General features: G+C 55.6%; 1 protein-coding gene across 1 annotated transcript; it reads right to left on the bottom strand.

Annotated features, from left to right (window-relative positions):
* Positions 1-55: 55 nt before the first annotated feature.
* MAP3K10 (mitogen-activated protein kinase kinase kinase 10) lies at positions 56-15,396 on the bottom strand. The gene is made up of 10 exons (XM_069457369.1): positions 14,111-15,396; positions 10,342-10,522; positions 7,245-7,393; positions 6,583-6,758; positions 5,735-5,981; positions 4,444-4,560; positions 2,687-2,861; positions 2,501-2,613; positions 1,444-2,142; positions 56-659 (listed from the first exon to the last, which is right to left on the bottom strand). The coding sequence occupies exons 1-10, from the start codon at positions 14,793-14,795 to the stop codon at positions 337-339; spliced, it is 2,865 nt and encodes a 954-aa protein (XP_069313470.1). The 5' UTR covers positions 14,796-15,396; the 3' UTR covers positions 56-336.
* Between the last annotated feature and the right edge of the window lie 3,601 nt (positions 15,397-18,997).

Genomic DNA, 18,997 nt, shown 5'->3' with positions numbered 1-18,997 from the left:
TGGGGATGATCCAGCATGAGGGCCTGGGCCAGGGAAGACACACAACCAAAGGCAGTAGGGGGCAGGGGTTACCTTTAATGCTGCATTTGTGCCAAATCCCCCACGGTGCCCTGTCCCTGAGTATCCCTGCACACCCTTCCCCCAGTGCAGGGCGGGCACAGGGCTCCACCCCCTGGGGTACAAAGGAATAAATTAAGTATCCCCCCACCCCCCTTCCCCAATAAATAGCATTGAGTATCCTGCCCAGGGCCTCCCCCACCTTGTGGCACGGCGGGCTGGGGCGGGGCCTGGGGCGCTACATTCATGGCTGCCCAGGCGGGCGGTGGTGGGCAGGCCTCAGTGGGGGCCGTGGACCCCACACAGGGGCACTGTGCTGTCCTGGCTCTGCCCCTCCATGTCCATGTCGAGCAGCGTGGGCTGCATGCTGCGGGGCCCAGGGCTCTCGGGAGTGTCGGGCCCGCTGGGAGGCGAGATGCTGAGCGTCCGGCCAAACGAGACCAGTTTCCAGGGGTCCAAGCGAGGGCGACTGGCAGCCGGCCGGGGTCTCGGGGCGAAGGTCAGGGTGGTGGGGCGGCCTGGGAAGTTGGGGGGCCGGCGGCGGGCTGGGAACAGGGCCTGGGGGTCGGGCAGGCGGGGGAAGTCCATGGGGTCTCGAGGGCCTGGTAAAAGAGGTTCAGATGAGGTGAGTGGGGCGGGCCGAAGGTGGCATTTAAAACCCACGAGAGTTTAAGGTGGAATTTCAAATTTCCCTTGAGAAATCCACGGATCTTGCAGGGCCCACTTGCCAGCAAGGCGACAGCCACCTGCAGCACAGCAGTGCCTGGACCTGGGCTTAGGTTCCCGCCACTCCCACCTGCTCGCTCATCTGGGTGGGCTCTGGGCATGGACTTTGGGCTTTGGAGCCAGTTTCTTGGCAGCCACTCTAGCCAAAGCTGAGTCCTCCTGACTCCCCTACACTGGCTGGGGTCATGTGGACAGACCTAGGAGAGACCTCAGGCAGGACATTATCTCTGAATGAGGATAGAAATAGCAGCTTACTACAAAGGTGAGGATTAAATACAGTAACAATTGTAAAACAGGCTGGACGGTGGGTACTTAGTATCTCCCGCCATTGCAGTCATCCCTGTCGACGTTGGTAAATGCACAGGGAACAGTGCAAAGCACTGCTGCTAGGTAAGAGTTAGCCATGTCGTTATCTTTGTCGTTATGCAAGCCACCTGCCTGGCCCTTGTAGGCCTGCCTGCCACCCCTGCTCATCCTGTGTCTCATCACCTGGGGACCCACAATGCTTCCAGGAGGGAGGGGACTCAGACCTTCCCTCCTCCACGCTACGCGGCCCCCACCAGGCTGTCGCCTTAGGGGGCGGCTGGGCTCGGACCGTGGTGGGGCACAGAGGAAGGGCTGTTTTCTGCGACCTGGGTGGGCTCAGGGTGCTTCACTCACCAGACCCGTGGCCCGTGGGCTCGGGCGGTCCCCGCTGCCCCAGCGCCCCATCCGACGGCGTCCGCCGGTGCCCACGGCTCACTGAACGGGTGGCGGTGACGTGGGTGGGCGTGAGCGACTGGCGGGGGTCCTTCTTGAAGCTCTCCAGCTCCAGGTCCACCAGGGGGTTGGCGCTGGGCGAGGGCAAAGACGCGGGCGGGGGCGGGGAGGGCGGTGGGGAGGGCGCGGCCGGCGCGGCCTCGTCGCTGTCGGAGCGCAGCAGTGAACGCGTGGAGTTGCAGTCGGACACGGACGACAGCGACACGAGGGTGACCGAGGGCGCCAGGCCCGGGCCGGGGACCGCGTCGTCGCGGCGGCCGGGGTTGCGCGCCGGCGGGCTCAGGCCCCGCGGGAAGCGGCCGGCGCGGGGGAAGAGGCCGTCCAGCCAGCGCCGCTGCTCCTCGCAGTCCGCCGCGCGCGCCTCGGCCACGTCGGCGCCCAGGCCCACGGCGCCCAGCAGCGTGGCGCAGCCCAGCAGCGCGAGGTCGCAGCGCCTCCGGGCGCTGTGTCCCGGCCGGGCGTGGGGCGCGGCTGGCGCCGGCTCCCAGGGCGCCCGCGCCCCCGGGGAGGGCTCGGTGGGCAGTGGCACCGTGAGGTAGGACGGGGTCGTGTAGGGGGAGGGGGGCATGCTGTTGCCGCCGTCCGCCTCCGCGAACTCCTCTGCAACCGGAGAGCGGCGTCACTTGACTGCGGGGCTGGCTCCTGGGCCCGCGAGTATTGGTGGCAAGGGACAGTCCCCAATGACCCCTCCAACAGCAAGACCACCATGTCCCACTAAGCATCATCCTCAAACCTCCCCCAGTAGGCTCAGGGAAGGGTGTTCCTTGCCCATGGGAATGACCCCCACACCCCAGGGACCTGCTGTGCCCCTTTCCAGGAATGCCTCCTGCCCACGGGCCCAGCGAATCCTGTCCCCTCCCCCAGCCCTGGGCAACGGCTCACCCCTTGGTCCTGGGTTAAGCTCCCCTTGGCCAGGGAATGTCCCCTCCCCCTCCTTGCAAGCACCCTGCCCTCTTACCCATCTCATTGAGGCTGGCAAAGCCAGGGGCCATGGGTGTGTGTTTGGGGGACTTGCCCAGGTTGGGGGCGCTTGATGACCATTGTTTGCTTCCTTCCCCGAGGGTCTTCAGCCTGCAGGGGGTTCCAAGAGATTGGTCTGGGGCAGGGCGCAGGGCGCAGGGCCGGCACCGCAGAAGCACCTCACCTCTCCTCGCCTCCAGCCCGCTCCTTGTGCAGGGTGGAGCTGGGCCCCCACGTCCGGCCTTTCTTCTTGCCCCCAACCAGCTCTTCCTTCTTCGGGGGTGCACTGCGGCCCCACGTCCCACTGCCACCGCTGCTGCTGCCACTACTGCCACTGCCGCCACAGTCCACAGGAGTCACTGGGTCAAGGGAAGCCACCTGGTTACTGGGTCGTGGAAAGTCTGTCCCCACCTCAGATCCCCCCTCTGCCTGGGCGTCCAGGGGATCAGTCTAACTCCATTCGTGACCTTCCCTGCTATAAGTCCTCCCATAGCTCCCCACTGCTGTCAGGACAGAGTCCCCACTCCGCAGCCTGGCATTTGAGGCCCTTCATAACCTATTCCCTGCCAACGTCCTTGGCCTCATCTGCCCCTCATGGCCCAACCCTTTGTCGTGCATTCTGGGTGGCTGTGCGCCCTCAGCCTCCAGCTCTGGGGAGTTAGATCCCTGCTGTTCTCTGTGCCTGCCACACTTTGAACGTACCTAGCACTAGTAATAGTACTTGCTGCCCTGCTGGCCGGACCTCCTGGCCAGGTGTAAAGCAGGTGGCCAAGCAGAGGCGTGTAGGGGGCTGTGCGTGGGGGCAGGGCTGGGGTCAGCGATGGGGTGGGACAGACTGAGGATTCAGCTTTGCAAACTCCGAAGGCTGTGCCTCTGCCATGTAGCTCTGGCTGTGACCATCTCTCCCTTCTGAGTCCCCTGGTCCAGCCCCTACCGTCTCATTGGTCGCCCCACGTTTACTGCTCACAGCAGCCAGCGGGAAAAGGTCGACTAGATCTGCCCTGCTCACCACCCTCCCCCACAGCGTTGAGAAGAAAATCCAGATTCCTTACCCTGGTCTCAAGGCCCTGCGTGATCTGCCCCTGTAGACCCCACAAACCTGCGCTCCCCCCATTCACTCACGCCGGCTAAGCGGGCTAATTATTAGCACGCCGTGCTCGTGCCACCTCCAGGCTCTTGCCTTTCTGTTCCCTCTGCCAGGGTCACTCTTCCCTCGGGTCTTGGCATGTCTCACTGCTTCTTACCATGAAGGCCCCTGCTCAAACCTCACTTCCTCAGACAGGCTTTCCCGATGTAAAATAGCAACCCTTCTGTGGCAGTTAATTTTAGGTGTCAACTTGACCTGGCTAAGAGATGCCTAGGTAGCGGCTGTTTCTGGAAGAGGTTAGCATTTGGATGGGCAGAGGGAGGAGAGGACTGGCCCTCACCAGTGTGGGCAGGCCTCATCCACTCCGTTGCGGGCCCAAACAGAACAAAAAGGCAGATGAAGGGAGAATTTGCTGCGTGAGCTCGGGTATCCATCTTCTCCCGAAAGCGGACATCAGTGCTCCTGCCTCTCAGGCCTTTGGACTTGGACTGGAACCACATCACCAGGTGTCCTGAGCCCCCAGCTTGCAGGCAGCAAACGGTAGGACTTCCCAGCCTCCACCGTGACGTGAGCCCATCCCTCATAAGAAACCTCTTTCTATTGATTCTGTTTCTCTGGGGAATCCTGCATATACCTTCTATTTTATTCCCTTCCCTGAGTTCCTTTACAGCACTTACCACTACTGGCAACGATCCTGCTCACTGACTTGCTTCCTTGTTTCCTGCCTGTTTCCCCCAGATGAGAATGAGGAGAGGGGCCTCGCCCATCTTGCTCCCTGTTCCCCTGCCTTGGTGCGAGGTGTGTACTCAAAGATGTTTGTTGATTGACTGGTCAGGGCCTTGGAAGATACTCACGGCGGATGGCCCTCAGCCGGGGGATGATGCTGGGGCTTGCAGGGGGGCTGGCCCCATCGGATCCTTTCCGCTTGTCCAGAGTTGGAGAGGCCTGGACCGTGATCTTATGCTCGAAGCCTGCAAAAAGGGAGAGAGGCTTTTCTAAGCAAATGGTTCCGGGGGTAACCAAAGGGGAGTTGCCTTGGTAGAAGTATAGAGGGAGGGAGAGAATGGCAACACCACCATTTTTCATTCCTTAATGCAGTGGTTCTCAAAGTGTGGTACCCAGACCAGCACCATCCTCAACAGCTGGAAACTTCTGGGAAACGGAATGCAAATTCTGGCTCCACCTCCTCCTCCCCCACTGAATCAGCAACTCTGGGGGAGGGCAGAGAGGAGCAGCAGTCTCACTGTGGTTTAACAAGCACGAGAGCCCTCCGTGACCCAGGGTCTAGGCCTGAGTGTCCAGTATGGAAGCCACTAACTCCAAGTGGCAACTGAACACGTGGAATGTGGCTTGTGCAACTGAGGTTTAGCCTTTATTTATTTAATTGTCTTCACAGTAATTTAAGTTTAAATTTAAAAACCAGATACTCAATTTGGGTACTGGAAACATTTAAGCATGTTTGGAACAACTTGGGTATGTGTATCTACTTTTTTAACACTAAATTTTATGAAATCTAAATACCGATCAAAAGTTTTTGATGAAAATTTACTGCCCAGATTGAGATGTGTGTAAATATAAAATATACACTAGATTTCAAAGATTTAGTGTGGGGAAAAAAAAAAAGGTAAGATAAAACTAATGTCTCCTGTTTCTTTTTTTAATGATGCTTACTAGAAAATTTAGAATTCTACACATAGCTTGTGTTATACTTCCACTGGCCGGCATGGCTCTATGGCTCGTGACATCACAGAGGGCGATGACTAGACAGTATGTGTCTCCTGGTGGGTGAACACATTTACTTGGGGGGTAGTCTTGGCAAAAAAAAAAAAAAAAATCCAAACCTGAACCCGAATCTGATTAAGCCTTGAGAGCTAACTATGAGGTTGATCCATATGAAACTTCTGTAGGTCAAAAAGGGTCGAAGACAGCACAGTTTAACCCAGTAGCAATGCACAGGAACTTCAGGGGACAGAGGGACATGGTAATCGACACTAGAGGGAAGCAAGCAGCAAATTCCAGACTGTAGGAAACTGCATGGGACTAACCACGCGGTTCCTCAACACATTATTGGCAAGGCGAAACAAGGCAGATTAAAGGAAGAGACAGGCCCTGGGTTAGGGGGCAGGGGGTGCTCCCGGCAGGTACCCGAGGGCAGGCTGATGTGGCTGCCGCCTTCGCGCAGCTTGAGCAGGCGGCTGCGCTTGAAGTTGCCCTTGCGTTTGCGGACCCTGGGCTTCTCCTGGCTCAGCTGGCACATGAGCAGGTACAGCTCCCGTTCTACGATGTCCATCTCGCGCTCCGCCAGCTCCTGCTCCCGCCGCCGGAGCTGCTCCTCCTGGAAGCGCTGCTCCTGCGCCGCCCGCAGCAGCTCCTCCTCCCGGCTCCGCAGCTCCTGGGGAGGAGACGCGCTGGCTGGGGGAAGGGCCCGGCCACTCTGCTCCCTGAGGATGCACCCAGGGCTGCTGCATCTGCTCGGTGCCTTGCACAAGGGCACCCTGCTGTGGGGCACACTGGGGTCACCATCCAACTCACTCTTCATTAGCCAAGCTGGGTGCAGGGCAGGAGCCCGCGTTAGCCAAAGAAAGGGTGCCTTTCCTTTCTTTCTTTTTCTAATTGTTCAGTTTGGAAAACTTCAAACATCCACAAAAGCAGAATAGTGCACCCCTACATAGCCAGCATCCAACATCAACAATTATTTATATTTTGCAAATCTTGTATCCTTGTCCTTTCCTCTCACCCTCTCTTCATTTCTGCTGTAGTATTTTAAAGCCAAGCCCAGACATCATGCAATATCACCTGTAAGTACTTCAGTACAAGGTGCCTTTTTCTTATTAATCCACCAACAGGAGGCTGTCCTTTCTTAATATGCAAAAAAGGCTCCCTTGATCCTGTATGGACCCAAAGGCTGGGGTTCAGGGGAAGGGACTCTGAGCAGCCCAAGGCATCAGAACTTAGGGATCCTGCTCCATCCCGCCCTCCTTGCCTGCCTTCACCTTCTCCTTGGTCCGAAGGTCATCAAACATGTGCTGAATCTCCAGCTTCCAGTCTTCCTGCAGTGAATGGAAAGACTCCAGCGGCATTTGGAACAGGGCTGACTGTTCAATGACTTCAAGCTGCTTCAAAATGCTGCCGAAATCTGGCCGCCCGTGGGGGTCTGGGTCCCAGCATTCTAGGGTGAGAGGGGAAGGACAGTGGTGGGGGATAAGGGTGTCAGTGGTCATGCTCTGGGGAATCAGCCTGCTCAGAGGAAGGTAGGATTTCTGGGGACTGTGGACAAAGTTTCTATGGAGCTGAGGGGAAGGAATTCAAGGCCAAGCTCCTGGCCAATGTTTCACTCAGTGAAATGCTGAGGGAAACCCAGGGACCTGCTCCTTATGGAGGGGCTGGTGGCGGAATCGAGCATCCGAGAGGAATCCCAGGGCCAGGGAGTCCTAACAGGTTGCTCTCAAGAGCTCTGGGCCTGGCGAGAACAAGGGTCTGGGGGGAAGCATGGAGCCAACTGTGGGGGAGACTGTTCATAGTCCCATGGGGTCTAGTCCCTTCCCTCTCATTCCTGGGCCCACTGGCATGGATGGGTGTGCAGGGCAGAGGACTGGGCCCAAGGGCCCCTGCCACTCCAAGCTGGGCCTACCCTCTCCACGGGGCCCTGGCTCACCCTCCAGTAGGCGGGCAAAGGGCTCGGGGCACGTGGAGGGGATGGGCAGCGTCAGCTTGTTCATAGCCACGCCATATGCCACGGCCAAGGCGTCGATTTCGCGGTAGGGGACCTCACCCGTCAGCAGCTCCCAGAGCAGTACCCCGAAGCTGCAGGTGGGGGAGAGGCAGGGGTGATGCTGCAGCCCACCCCAATCCTCACCTATGCCCCAGCCCTGCCCTCGGTCCCATGGTGGGCCATCCTCACCCTGACATCTCCAGCCCTGGCCAATAAGGGCACAGAACCTGATTTGACCTCTACAGGTCCGTTCTCAAATAGGTAGGATGAGCTGGGCTCTCTGATCTCTCTTCTTTCCTCTGCCTATGTTCCCTGGCTCCTGCCTGGAAACCTTCCGTGGGTTTCCCATGCCCACTGGGCAAATCTACCCTTCTTGGCCCTGACCTTCTTGGCCTCACCTCTAAACGCTCTCAGCCCATTCCAACCCCAACATCATCTTGCAGCCACACTGCACTGAATAAGCCCTGTCCTTCCTAACCTCTGGACTGTGCACATGCTGTTCCCTTTTTTGAGAACACTCTTCCCTTTGTGTAACTATCTGTCCTTCAAGTCTCAACTCAGGCTGCCCCCTCTGCCAGGAAGCCTTCTTTGATTCCACAGCCTCCAAAGCTAGTTAGAGGCCCCTCCTCTATGTTCCCACAGGACACGCGGCACTTACCTCTAAAACCAAGTTAATACTATTTAACATTTATAAAGCACTTACTCCAGGCCAGCCACTGTGCTAGGCACTCGGTAATTCTCCCAACAGCCCTGTAAGGCAGAAGGTATTGATATGACCCCCATTTTAACCACTGAGCAGGTGCAGGCTCAGAGAGGTTAAACTGCTTGTCCAAGGTCACAGCTAGCGAGTGGTGCAGCCACACTCAGACTCAGGTGTGCCCGAGGCTTGTGACAGTGCCCTGAACGGCTACACGATACCAGAGCATGCATCATTGTGCTCTGGTCACCCGGTGTCTGTCTTCCCCAGTAAACTGTGCATCCTCCTGGATCCTGATCTACATGCAGTAGACCCCTGTTCTCTCCCAATATCCACGCGTGCATTCATTAACATATATTCATTAGGTGCTACCGTGTGCCAGGCACGGTTCCAGGCGCTGGAACAAGACAGACACAACCACTGCCCTCATGCAGCTGACGGCCTCCCCTTCCTCCTCAGCAACAGCACTGGTGAATCTGAGCCAGGAACATGCTGCCTGCACTAATTTCCCATCCTCCTTTGCAGCTGAGCATGCCCATATGGCCCATGGGATGTAGGAGGCTCTGCAGTGGGCGACTACCTTCCAGGAAGTGTCCTTAAAGACGAGGGGTGCCCCTTGCCTCTCTTCCTCCTACTGGTTGGAATGTTGCACATAAAAGCTGGAGCTCAAGCTGCCATTCTGGATCATGAAGCAAACTTGGAAATGGAGGCCACACAAGGTGGAGGAAATGAATGGTGGTTTTCAGCTGGAGGTGGCATGATCCTCCCACCTCTCCTATGTCCCTGGAAACCTGCAGGGATGTTTTGATTGTCACAATGACTGGGGAGTGTTACTGACGTTTGGTGGCTGGGAGCCATGGATATTTAGTGTCCTGAGAAGTAGGGGACAGTACCATACAAGGAAGAATTATCCTGCCCAATGTCAACAATACCCCATTGAGGAACCCCAACATAGAAGGAGCCTGAGTCCCTGACATCAGGGGCACCATATCAACCCGGGCTTTACATGAGAGCAAAAACTTCAGTCTTGTTTTTATTTTGGATTTTCTCTTCCTCGCAGCTAAAATATGGGCTCTAATGGATGTCTGGTACCATAAATGAATGCCTGATCAGAAGCCAAGAGCTGCTGTGCCTCAGGCTGAGCCAGAGACTTCCTGTCTGATACATCCCTGCCCTAAACCCATCAATTTGCTGCTTGGACAGTCTGGAGCCTCAGCTGGGGACTGATGGGAACAGTAAATGGGGAGACCAGGGTTTGGCCCTAATCAAACAGAAGGCCCTGGGTTGAAAAGTTTCCCTAGCACCATCAACTCTCCCTGGTGACAGCAATAGTCTGGTCCTGGTCATTGGCCTTTTCTACCTAACAGCCCAGGGAGCTTTTAAAATGCTAAGTCAGATCAAGTCATTCATAAATGCCCCTAATGGCTTCCTGCTTTGCTTAGAATGAAACCTGGAGTGGGTTCCCAGCCCACAGGGCCTGACCCAGCACCCTCTCCCGCAGCACTGCCCACCTCTCTCCTCCTCTCCTGCTCTGCTCCAGCCACACGGGCTCACAGCTGTTTCTGGAACACACCAGGCTCCTGCTCACCTCACTCCCTCCTTTGCTGAGGCTGCTCCCTCTGCCTGGGAAGCTTCTTTGCACGGCTGCCTTCTCCTTTTTTGTCGTTCAGAACTCAGCCAAAGTATCAGTTCTCAGAAAAGCCTTCCCAAAAGTCACCTCCCAGCCCTCCAAGTGCCTTCCTAGCAACCTCCTAGCAGCAATTAACACTCATGATTTTTCTGTTGCACTTACTATCTTTTAAAAATTATTTCACAGTTTTCTTAACTTAAAAACAGATTTTTTAAATCCACACCTTTGGAATTAGAGGAAAAGCAGGAAAAAAAAAAAAAACCCAACAGTTTTTTTTAAAAGAAAAGCTTCTAAGTATTTATTTATTTACTATCCCTGAGGGCAGGGACCATGTCTAATTCTGTTCACTGCTGTGTCCTTTGAACCCAGTGCGTTTGCACGAGTGAGTGAATGAATGAATGAATGCCTGCAAAGGCCTGTTTCCTGTTTGACAAACGGGGGTGGTGCGCTGGCTGGTGTCTGAGGGTCTTTTAGTGCTGACACCCACATGCTACCTCTATATCTTATGGATTTTTTATTCTAATCCAAGTTGCCACTTCTGCTAGCAGAGCAGGAGACTCTTTTGGCTCTTTTCTGGTGGCCTGACCTTGCCGGTGGGCCCCTTTGCCAGGCCCCCATCCTGGCTTCAGTGGGAAATCACACCTTCCACTCCACCCTCCCCTCTTCCTCCCTCCCTCACTCCCCAGAGGCCATCCCAGCGCGCGTTTCAGCACCTCCAGACATCACTGCTTTTGGAGAAGAGGGAGAGACGGATAACCTCTGGTGCCATCCAGGCGTAGGTCCCCGCGGCGCTCATCTTGGTGGTCTTGTGCCACTCTCGGGCGAGGCCAAAGTCTGTGATCTTGAGCACCGTGTCTGCAAGGTTGTGGTTCTCGATGGCCTCCAGAATAAGGACTGTGGGGTAGGAAGAAAGGTGTGTCACCCCAGAACTGCTGGGCTGCAGACCCAAGTGCCCTGGCCCTCTGCCTCAGCTTGAATCTGCTTGTTCTCTCCTTTCACTACCTCAAGCTGTCCCACTCTGTGGCAGATCCTTTTCTGAGCTGGAACAACCATGAGCCCTTCTACTGTGGTCTCCACGAGGGAGAAGGGAGCGTCCCTTGGGTCTTCTGCCCTCCTGATTCCAACCCGGTCTCTGGGTGATCAAGTGAGTGATCAAGAACCAACGGCCAAGGCCTTGGTCCTCCTTGGTCCAGGCCTTGAATTTCTAACCACCCTGGAAGTGGGACCTGTAAACCACGAGCAGAAGGGATGAATGTGGTTTCCCTTTTGTCACTGTCACCCTGCGGTATACTGCAGCCAGGAGTCCCAGTTCTACTCCTTCCTGTGCCCACATTCTTTACCACGTAGCTTTGTAGTTCTTCCCACTGAAGAGGCAGAGTGTGTTTCCCCATCTGATCTAGGTGGGCCATGACTTTGGCCAAGACTGAGGTGCACATGACAGGGCGCCAGTTTCAAGCCTAGGCCCACACGTCTGCTTGCCCTCTCGCACTTTCGCTGTCACCATCACAGCATGCCTTGGTTAGCCTGCCGGCCCAAGGAAGATGACAGATACCTGGAGCCCCTCCAGCTCAGCCCAGCCTAAATCAGTTTACCTTCCTGGTGGCCTGCAAATGCAAGAGCAGTAATAAATGACTGCTTTAAGCAGTAATAAATGTTGCTTTAAGACACCAAGTTTTGGGGGTGGTTTGTTACACAGCATGATTGTGAACAAAATCTGACTGATATGTTCCCCAAGCATATTTAATGGTTCCAGCTACTTGCTGCCTAGGGTTATCACTAACAAAGATTAGGTCACACAGTTGGTAACCTTGTCCATCCTTAAAATCCGGCTTCAGTGCCACCTCCTCCTGGAAGCCTCCAGTGACTTCCCAGCCTGCGACTCTACCTTCTCGGAAGCTTTCCCTTCTTAGGACCCCCTGTGACAGGAGGAATACCTCATGGTCTAATACTTTATTTCTGCATTTCTCAGGCTGGGCCTAAATCAGTCCCCTTTCAAAATCTGTATCTGATCTTGTCACCTCCTGTTGAAAAACCTCTAACGGCTTCCGCTACATTGAATAAAATATCCAAAGTCCTTGCCATGGCCCCAGGGTCCTATGTGATCTGGCCCCTGCCTACCTTTCTGATCTGATTTCCTTTCACTTCAGCCTCAGCTACCGGTCTGGTCTCCTTGCTGTTTCTCCCATGAGGCACGCCCATTTCTGTCTCAGGACGTTTGCCCTGCTGTTCCCAATTTCCCCAGGTGTTTTTTTTTTTTTTTTTTTTGAGACAAGGTCTTGCTTTGTTGCCCAGGCTACAGTGCAGTGGCGTCATCACAGCTCACCACAACCTCCAACTCCTAGGCTGAAGCGATCCTCCTGCGTGAGCCTCCTGAGTAGCTGAGACTTGGATTTCAGGTGTGCACCACCATGCCCGGCTAATTTTTCTATTTTTTGTAGCGATGGGGTCTTACTCTTGCCCAGGCTTCTTTCCCCAGATTGTTGTAAGGCTAGGTCTTCTCTGTTAGGTCTCTGCTCAACTGTCTTCCCAGACTGCCCGATCTAAAGAGCTTCCTCTGTCTCATCCCTAATCTGTCTTATTCATTGAGAGCCCCTGATACTCTCTGAAATTTTGCTATGTATCTATCTATCAATCAGCTATTCCTGTTCACTAGAATATCAGTGTCACAATGCAGAGAAACGGGGAGGAACCTTGCCTCGTTCACTTCTGCAGTCCCAGAGCCAAGGACAGTGCCTAGTGTATAACAGGTGCTTAAGAATTATTGGTCGAATGAACAATGAATGAGTGGCACCAGAGGGGAGCTCCTTGGCGCAGGATGCATGGGGGAAGCAGTGCTGCAGAGGTCCTGTGTCCTCTGTCTCAGAGATGGAGCAGACCCACTGTCTCAGGAGGAAGCCCTGGCCTTAAGAACCCCACTGACCCTTTGTCCAGGTAGCACTGGCTACCAAAAAACTTTGGGGTATAGGGCGTGAATCAGTCGGGGTGAGGAAGGGTTGAGGAGGAGCACCAGCCTCTGAGAGGAACATGCTGAGTAGTCCTGCCTCCGTTTACCTGGCATTTCAGAGGAGTTAGGGCATGAGCACCACTAGAGGTTGGGACCACCTGTGTCTGTCTTGCACATCCGCCAGTCCTGGCACAGGCCTTGGCATGTCATGGACACTTGGTAGCTATCTGTTGAGTATACGCATGTCAGGCTTAGGAGGCACGGAAGACCCAGCCCCTGTTCCAGTTGTTGGTAGGTGCATAAGCAACACACTTACAAAAATTAGTGGGACGGATTCAACAAATTTCAAGCTGTAGAACTGACAGCAATCAGGAGTGGAGGAGATGTGAGCACTGGGGGCAAAGGGGGAATCCTCACATTTCTGAATTTCCCGGGTTGGGTGGGAACCATGTGAGGGCAGAAGCATGTTGGCCTCATCCACAGTTGATCCCTCTTGCAAATATAAGAATGACTGAATGAATGAAGAAATGAAAGAGAGATGGTGCAGAACAAGAATGGGAGAGCCAGAAAGGTGAGATTTTCCCCTCTGCTGTATCCCTAGGACAGGGTCTAGCACACAGCACTCTGGAAACATCTGTGGAATGAATGAATACAATTTCTAGTTTGTGAGTACCATCAGGGCAGGAGCAATGGCTGTCTTGGTACTCCTTGGGCTCCCACCTAACAGGTGCTCAATTAATATTTGCTGACACCACGAGAAGCTCCTCCATCTAGATACGAGTCCTGGGCAACCTTCCCATCTACCTGGCCCCATTATTTATTCAACCAACCAATCAACTTTTGAGAACCTGTCAGGCAGCCTGGAAGCTTTTACATAAGGCGCATCCATTTCATTCCTCTCTCATCTTTTCTGATTTGCCTCGGCCAGCTGGGCCAAGGCCTAGGAGGACTCCAGGAAGTGGTTCCCAACTTGGGGCGATTCTACCCCCCAGGGACATCTGGCAATGCCCAGAGACATTTTTGGTTGTCACAGCTGAGGACAGAGGGTGGAGAATGCTAATAGCATGGAGTAGGTAGAGGCCAAGGAAGCCGCTAAACAACGAAGGATGCACAGGACAGCCCCTTATGACAACGATCTGGCCTCAAATGTCAACAGCGCCAGGGTTGAGACACCCCGACTCCAGGCAGGCTAGGTGGACTCTGCCGTCACAGCTGGGCAGTGAACACTGTGAAGGCAAGCACTGCATCTGTCCTGGTCTCGGCAGGGAACGCAGGGCCTGTTACAGTGTTCACGGATCCATGTTTATTGAGCGACTGTGACGCTGTAGCTTGGGAGCCAATTAGGTCCTTCAACCTTTCTGAGCCTCCTTCCCTTAATTCCGGCAGGGCTTGCCTCACCTGGCCCTGAAGGTATACTGCTGCCCCTTCTTGCTCCAGGCACAGTGTCATCTGGTGTCCCCTCACCCTGTTTCCCACCACTTAGGCTTGGCCTCACAGGGTTCTGGGGAAGGAAGTTTTGGGGAGAGGACACCACTTACTGTTGATGGACTTGAGGTCCCGGTGGATGATGGGCACAGGGGCATCATTGTGTAGGTAGTTCATGCCCCGGGCCACCTGCACAGCCCAGTTGACCAGCACGTGAGGGGGCACCCGGCGTCCTGCCAGCACCCTGCTCAGTGCGCCCCCGCGGGCATACTCCATCACCAGGCAGAGGTGTGGCGGGGTGAGGCAGGCGCCCCTAAGAGCAATGATGTTGGGGTGCTGAAGGGCTCCAAAGAGCCGGGCCTCCTGGCACACCTGCTCCGCTGTTACTGCCGGGTCCCGCTCAGGGTCCAGGCGGGCGGCTTTGACCGCCACCTCCTCGCCACGCCACAGGCCCCGATAGACCTTGCCAAAGCCCCCCACACCGATGATCTCCTCTAGCTGCAGCTCGTGGAAGGGGATCTCTTGAGGCAGCTGGAGGCCCACGGGTGCGGCAGGGGTGCTGGGGGCCACGTAGTTGCTGGGGAAGACGCCCACGCGGCCGCTGGGCAGCTGCCCGGTCCACCAGCCCTCGTCGCCGGACACAGCACAGTCCTGGGAAAGCACCTGGACGCGGTCACCCCTCCGCAGGGTCAGCTCCTCGTCGCCCGCCGCCTCGTAGTCGAACACTGCGGTCCAGACGGGCCCCGTGGGGGTCGTGCCCCACTCCTTGGCCGCCGCCCCCTCCTCCTCCTCCTCCATGGGGGAGGGGTCGGGGGCTGCGGGAGGCCGCTTCACACAGGCTGCCCGCGGGATGCAGAGGGCAGGCCCCGGCGGCCAGGATGGAGGGCAGTCCCTGCGGGTTCTAGGGGGCTCCTGGGGGTCATGGCTGGGGGCCCTCCGCAGGAGCAAGAAAAAAATGTCTTTAAGAAAAAGGGCACGGATGTCCCCTGTGATTCGGTTGTCCAGGCGGGGCGGGGTGGGAGCTGGCGGCAGGTTCACCTGGCCCCTCCAAATACCGGGGCGCTAAGAGGTTCTGGCCTCGAGGCTCCCGAATTCCTGCCGGGGCCCGCCGGTGGGGGACGAGGGCGAGGGCAGCAGGCAGTCCCCTTCCCCGCGCCTCTCACCCCGCGCAGCTCCACCGGCGGCCCCCGGCTCCGCATCCCGGGCTATGGCCGCCGGGCCGGGCGGGGGTGGCGGGGCCCTGGGGGCGGCCGCCCCGAGACGGGGTGGCGCGCCCCTCGGTCTCCTCACGTGCGGGGCGGTCGGGCGGCCCCCATTCTCGGCACCGGCCTCCCGGTCGGCCCCAGCCCCTGCCCCCGCCCGTGCCGCTTCCCGGGGCCGCCGGCGGTGCCCGAGTGACGTGTCGCCGCCGCCGCCGCCGCGGTGCCGCCTGGGAGTTGTAGTCTCCGGCTGCGCGGCCTCGGGCCCAGTGCCCCGCCCGCAGCCCCCAGCACCCCGCTGCCAGCCTCGGGCCGCAGTGGAGACCCCGCAGGGCCGAGGGAGTCCTTCGGGGGAGATAAGCCCGGCCTCGGATCCCCACTTCAGGCGCAGGGTGCCGGAGGAGGGGACCCGCGTTCCTCACAGACCCCGCGGGGGCTGCAGCCCACGGTGGGGGTGACCGCAATGGACGCGCTTAGCAAAACAAAAAGTAGGAGCTGCGTGAGCGACGGTTGCTGTCAGGAGCTGCGGACCCGGCCGGGACCAGGTCCCAGCGGCGGGACGGCCCCTCGGGGCCCCGACGCGAGGTGCACGCCGGGAAATGTAGTCCGTCCTCCGAACCCGGAGCTGCAGGCGGCGGCTCCCAAATGCTTCGGGGAGCCAGTGGGTGCCTCAAGCAATCTAGGGGGTCAGGCTGGTAGCGAGGCCTCTGCCGGGTAGACAGGGCTCGCGGGATGTGCTTACCGTACTGGGGATGTCACAGTCACACCTGCTTTCCCCACCAGCTCCGGGTTCCTCTGCCTCCGCAGTCCTCACTCACGCTCTTGAGAATCCCCTCAGCCCCATAATGAGTTCCAATCCTGGGGAGTTTAATGTGGATCTTGTGCTAAGTACTTTGTACACATGGTGTCAATAAATCTTCGCAAAGAGCCCCATCTTACAGATGACTCAGAGAGAAGTGAAGTCACCTGTCCAAGGTTACAGAACTGTAAATGGCAAAGCAAGAGTCAAAGGCAGTTTAAAAAATGAACACCACGATTTTTAAAATGCTGCCTTCCCATGTAAAGAATGAGGAAACCGAGTCCTGCAGAGGTTCAGTGACTTGTTCAAGATCTCTAAGCTTGTAGGAGGCAAAATTCTGGGTCTTTTCACTTGGCCTCTCCAGATGATCTGGGGTCCAGAGGGAGAAGAGGGGAACTCTGAGGGGCTCTGGTGCCCAAACTCCCGAGAACTGCCCCTCAGGCTCCCGGGAGGTCGCTCCACTCTCCGAGGCTAGTGGTTAGCTGGTCTCCTGGCTTCCTAGCAGGGACACTCAGGACCTATCAAAGATGCTTGTTGGAAGAGAGACCCTGCTTCATTCTGAGTCCAGGTGTTTCTGCTATAACCTAATATAATACGACCTTGAAAACCTGGAGTTCTTCAAAACGGTGCACTAAAAATAATAAGACTTTATGGGAAAAATAGAGTTAAGGACAGATTGCTCAAAATGCATGCAACTTCATTATTTTATTTTATTTTATTTTATTTTTTGAGACAGAGTCTCCGTTGCCCAGGGTAGAGTGCAGTGGCATCATCATAGTTTACTGCACTCTCAAACTACTGGGCTCAAGCAATCCTCCTGCCTCAGCTTCCTTGAATAGCCGGTACTACAGGCACCCACAATCATGCCCAGTTAATTTTTCTATTTTTAGTACAGATGGGGTCTTGCTCTTGTTCAGGCTGGTCTTAAACTCCTGAGCTCAAGCGATCCTCCCATCTCAGCCTCCCAGAGTGCTAGGATTACAGGCACGAGCCACTGCTCATGGCTAGTATGCAACTTTTTAACCAGAGCACTACAAAACCAATAATGTAGTGGCTTGCGCCTGTAGTCCTAACACATTGGGAGGCCCAGGCAGGAGGATCACTTGAAGCCAGGAATTGGAGACCAGCCTGGGCAACACAGCAAGACCCATAGTTGTGGCACAACTATGATTGTGCCACTGCACTCCAGTCTGGGTTACAGAGTAAGACCCTGTCTGTGTCTGTCTCTGTCTCTCTCTCTCTTTTTTTTTTTTTTTTTGAGACAGAGTCTTGCTCTGTCACTGAGATTAGAGTGCAGTAGCACCATCACAGCTCACAGCAACCTCAAACTCCTGGGCTCAAGCCATCCTCCTGCCTCAGCCTCCCAAGTAGCTGGGACTACAGACATGTGCCATGATACCTGGCTAATTTTTCTGTTTTTAGTAGAGATGGGGTGTCTTGCTCTTGCTCAGGCTGGTCTTGAACTCCTAACCTCAAGCGATCCTCCCGCCTCAGCCTCCCAGAGTGTGAGGATTACAGCCAGATAACAAATTTATTCCATGATTCATCCCATAGTTATTGCCCTTATTCAGAGAACCCTGAAGGACTGGCAATATCCTAAAACCAGGGAATGTCTCTGTTATGGGCTGAATTGTGTCCACCCCCCAATTCATATGTCGGAGCCCTAACCCCTGCTACCTCAGAGCGGGACTGTATTTGGAGATGAGGCTGTTACAGAGGTGATTAAGTTAAAGGAAGGTTGTTAGGGTGGGTCCTATTCTAATCTGACTGGTGTCCTTACTAGAAGAGGAAATATGGACACGCAGAGGGACACCAGGGATGTGCACGCACAGACAGTGCAAGGACTCGGTGAGAAGACGCCGTCCGCAAGCCCCAGAGAGAGGCCTCAGAAGAAAACAAACCTGCCGGCACTTTGATCTTGGACTTTCAAGTCTCCAGAACTGTGAGAAAACAAAGAAATTTCTGTTGCTTAAGCCACCCAGTCCGTGGTACTTTGCTATGGTGGCCTGAGCAGACAAATCCAGACTCCAGTGCTGTCATTGCAGACACTATTTTAGCTTTTAGCCCAGAGGGAGGAACTCTGGTTCGACACCGAGGAGGGGGGCTTTCCAAAGCTGTTTGCACCACACCCAAAGCGCAGCCTGGCTTGGCAGACAGACTTAGCAAGCGAAGGCCTAGCACGCGTCTCACGGCTGCAGCACTGTTTTCTTCTCTCAGGGTGTCATTTCTGAGGGTTTCAAGTCCTTCCACTTAGGAGTGAGCCTAAGGACAGGCACCATCCTCGTGAGGCTCGCGACTCTTGCAGACGACTTGGCTTAGAGGACCCGTGGGTGGGTTAGATGTGCTGAGAAGGGGGTTTGGGGAGGGGTGAGAGCAGGAGTTAGGGACGGGGAGAGGGAGAGAAGTGCTCTCTCAAGTGTGAAGCCAGCTTCCTTTCACTAGGCACAGCAAGTCACTTAAGGAGCTCTAGAAACATGCGGGGAAACGCAGGAGGGGAATGATGTCAGCGAGTTGAGGACTGACAGTGACTCAGGAGTGGCACAGGTGTCGGGGCTTCCAGCTCTGTTCTGCCTCTTTATGTAAGCCAGTGCTCCCGTCTCAACGTTTGTGGCTCCCCCAACATTTACATGTTAAAACCTAACAATCTATTAGAAGGTGGGGCCCTTGGGAGGTGATTAGGTCAGGAGGGCTCTGCTCTGAGGAATAGGGTTAGTGCCCTTATTAAAGGGGCCCCAGAGAGCTGCCCTGCCCTTCCACCATCAGACACGAGATCTGCTCATACCTTGATCTTGGACTTCCCAGCTCCAGTACTATGAGCAATAAATTTCTATTGTTTATAAATTATCCAGCCAGGTATTTTGTTATAGCAACCCAAGTAGACTAAGACAGCCAGGAAGCTAACTTAATCATTATTAGTAATTACTAGCAACCATGACATCTATTAATCAATTATTAACCATCTATTAATCAATAATAATTATCTGTTAATTATTACTCATTGT

Source organism: Eulemur rufifrons, chromosome 24 (genome assembly GCF_041146395.1).
Source record: "Eulemur rufifrons isolate Redbay chromosome 24, OSU_ERuf_1, whole genome shotgun sequence".
Taxonomy (NCBI): Eukaryota; Metazoa; Chordata; class Mammalia; order Primates; family Lemuridae; genus Eulemur; species Eulemur rufifrons.
This window is presented reverse-complemented; position numbering and strand designations above follow the sequence as displayed.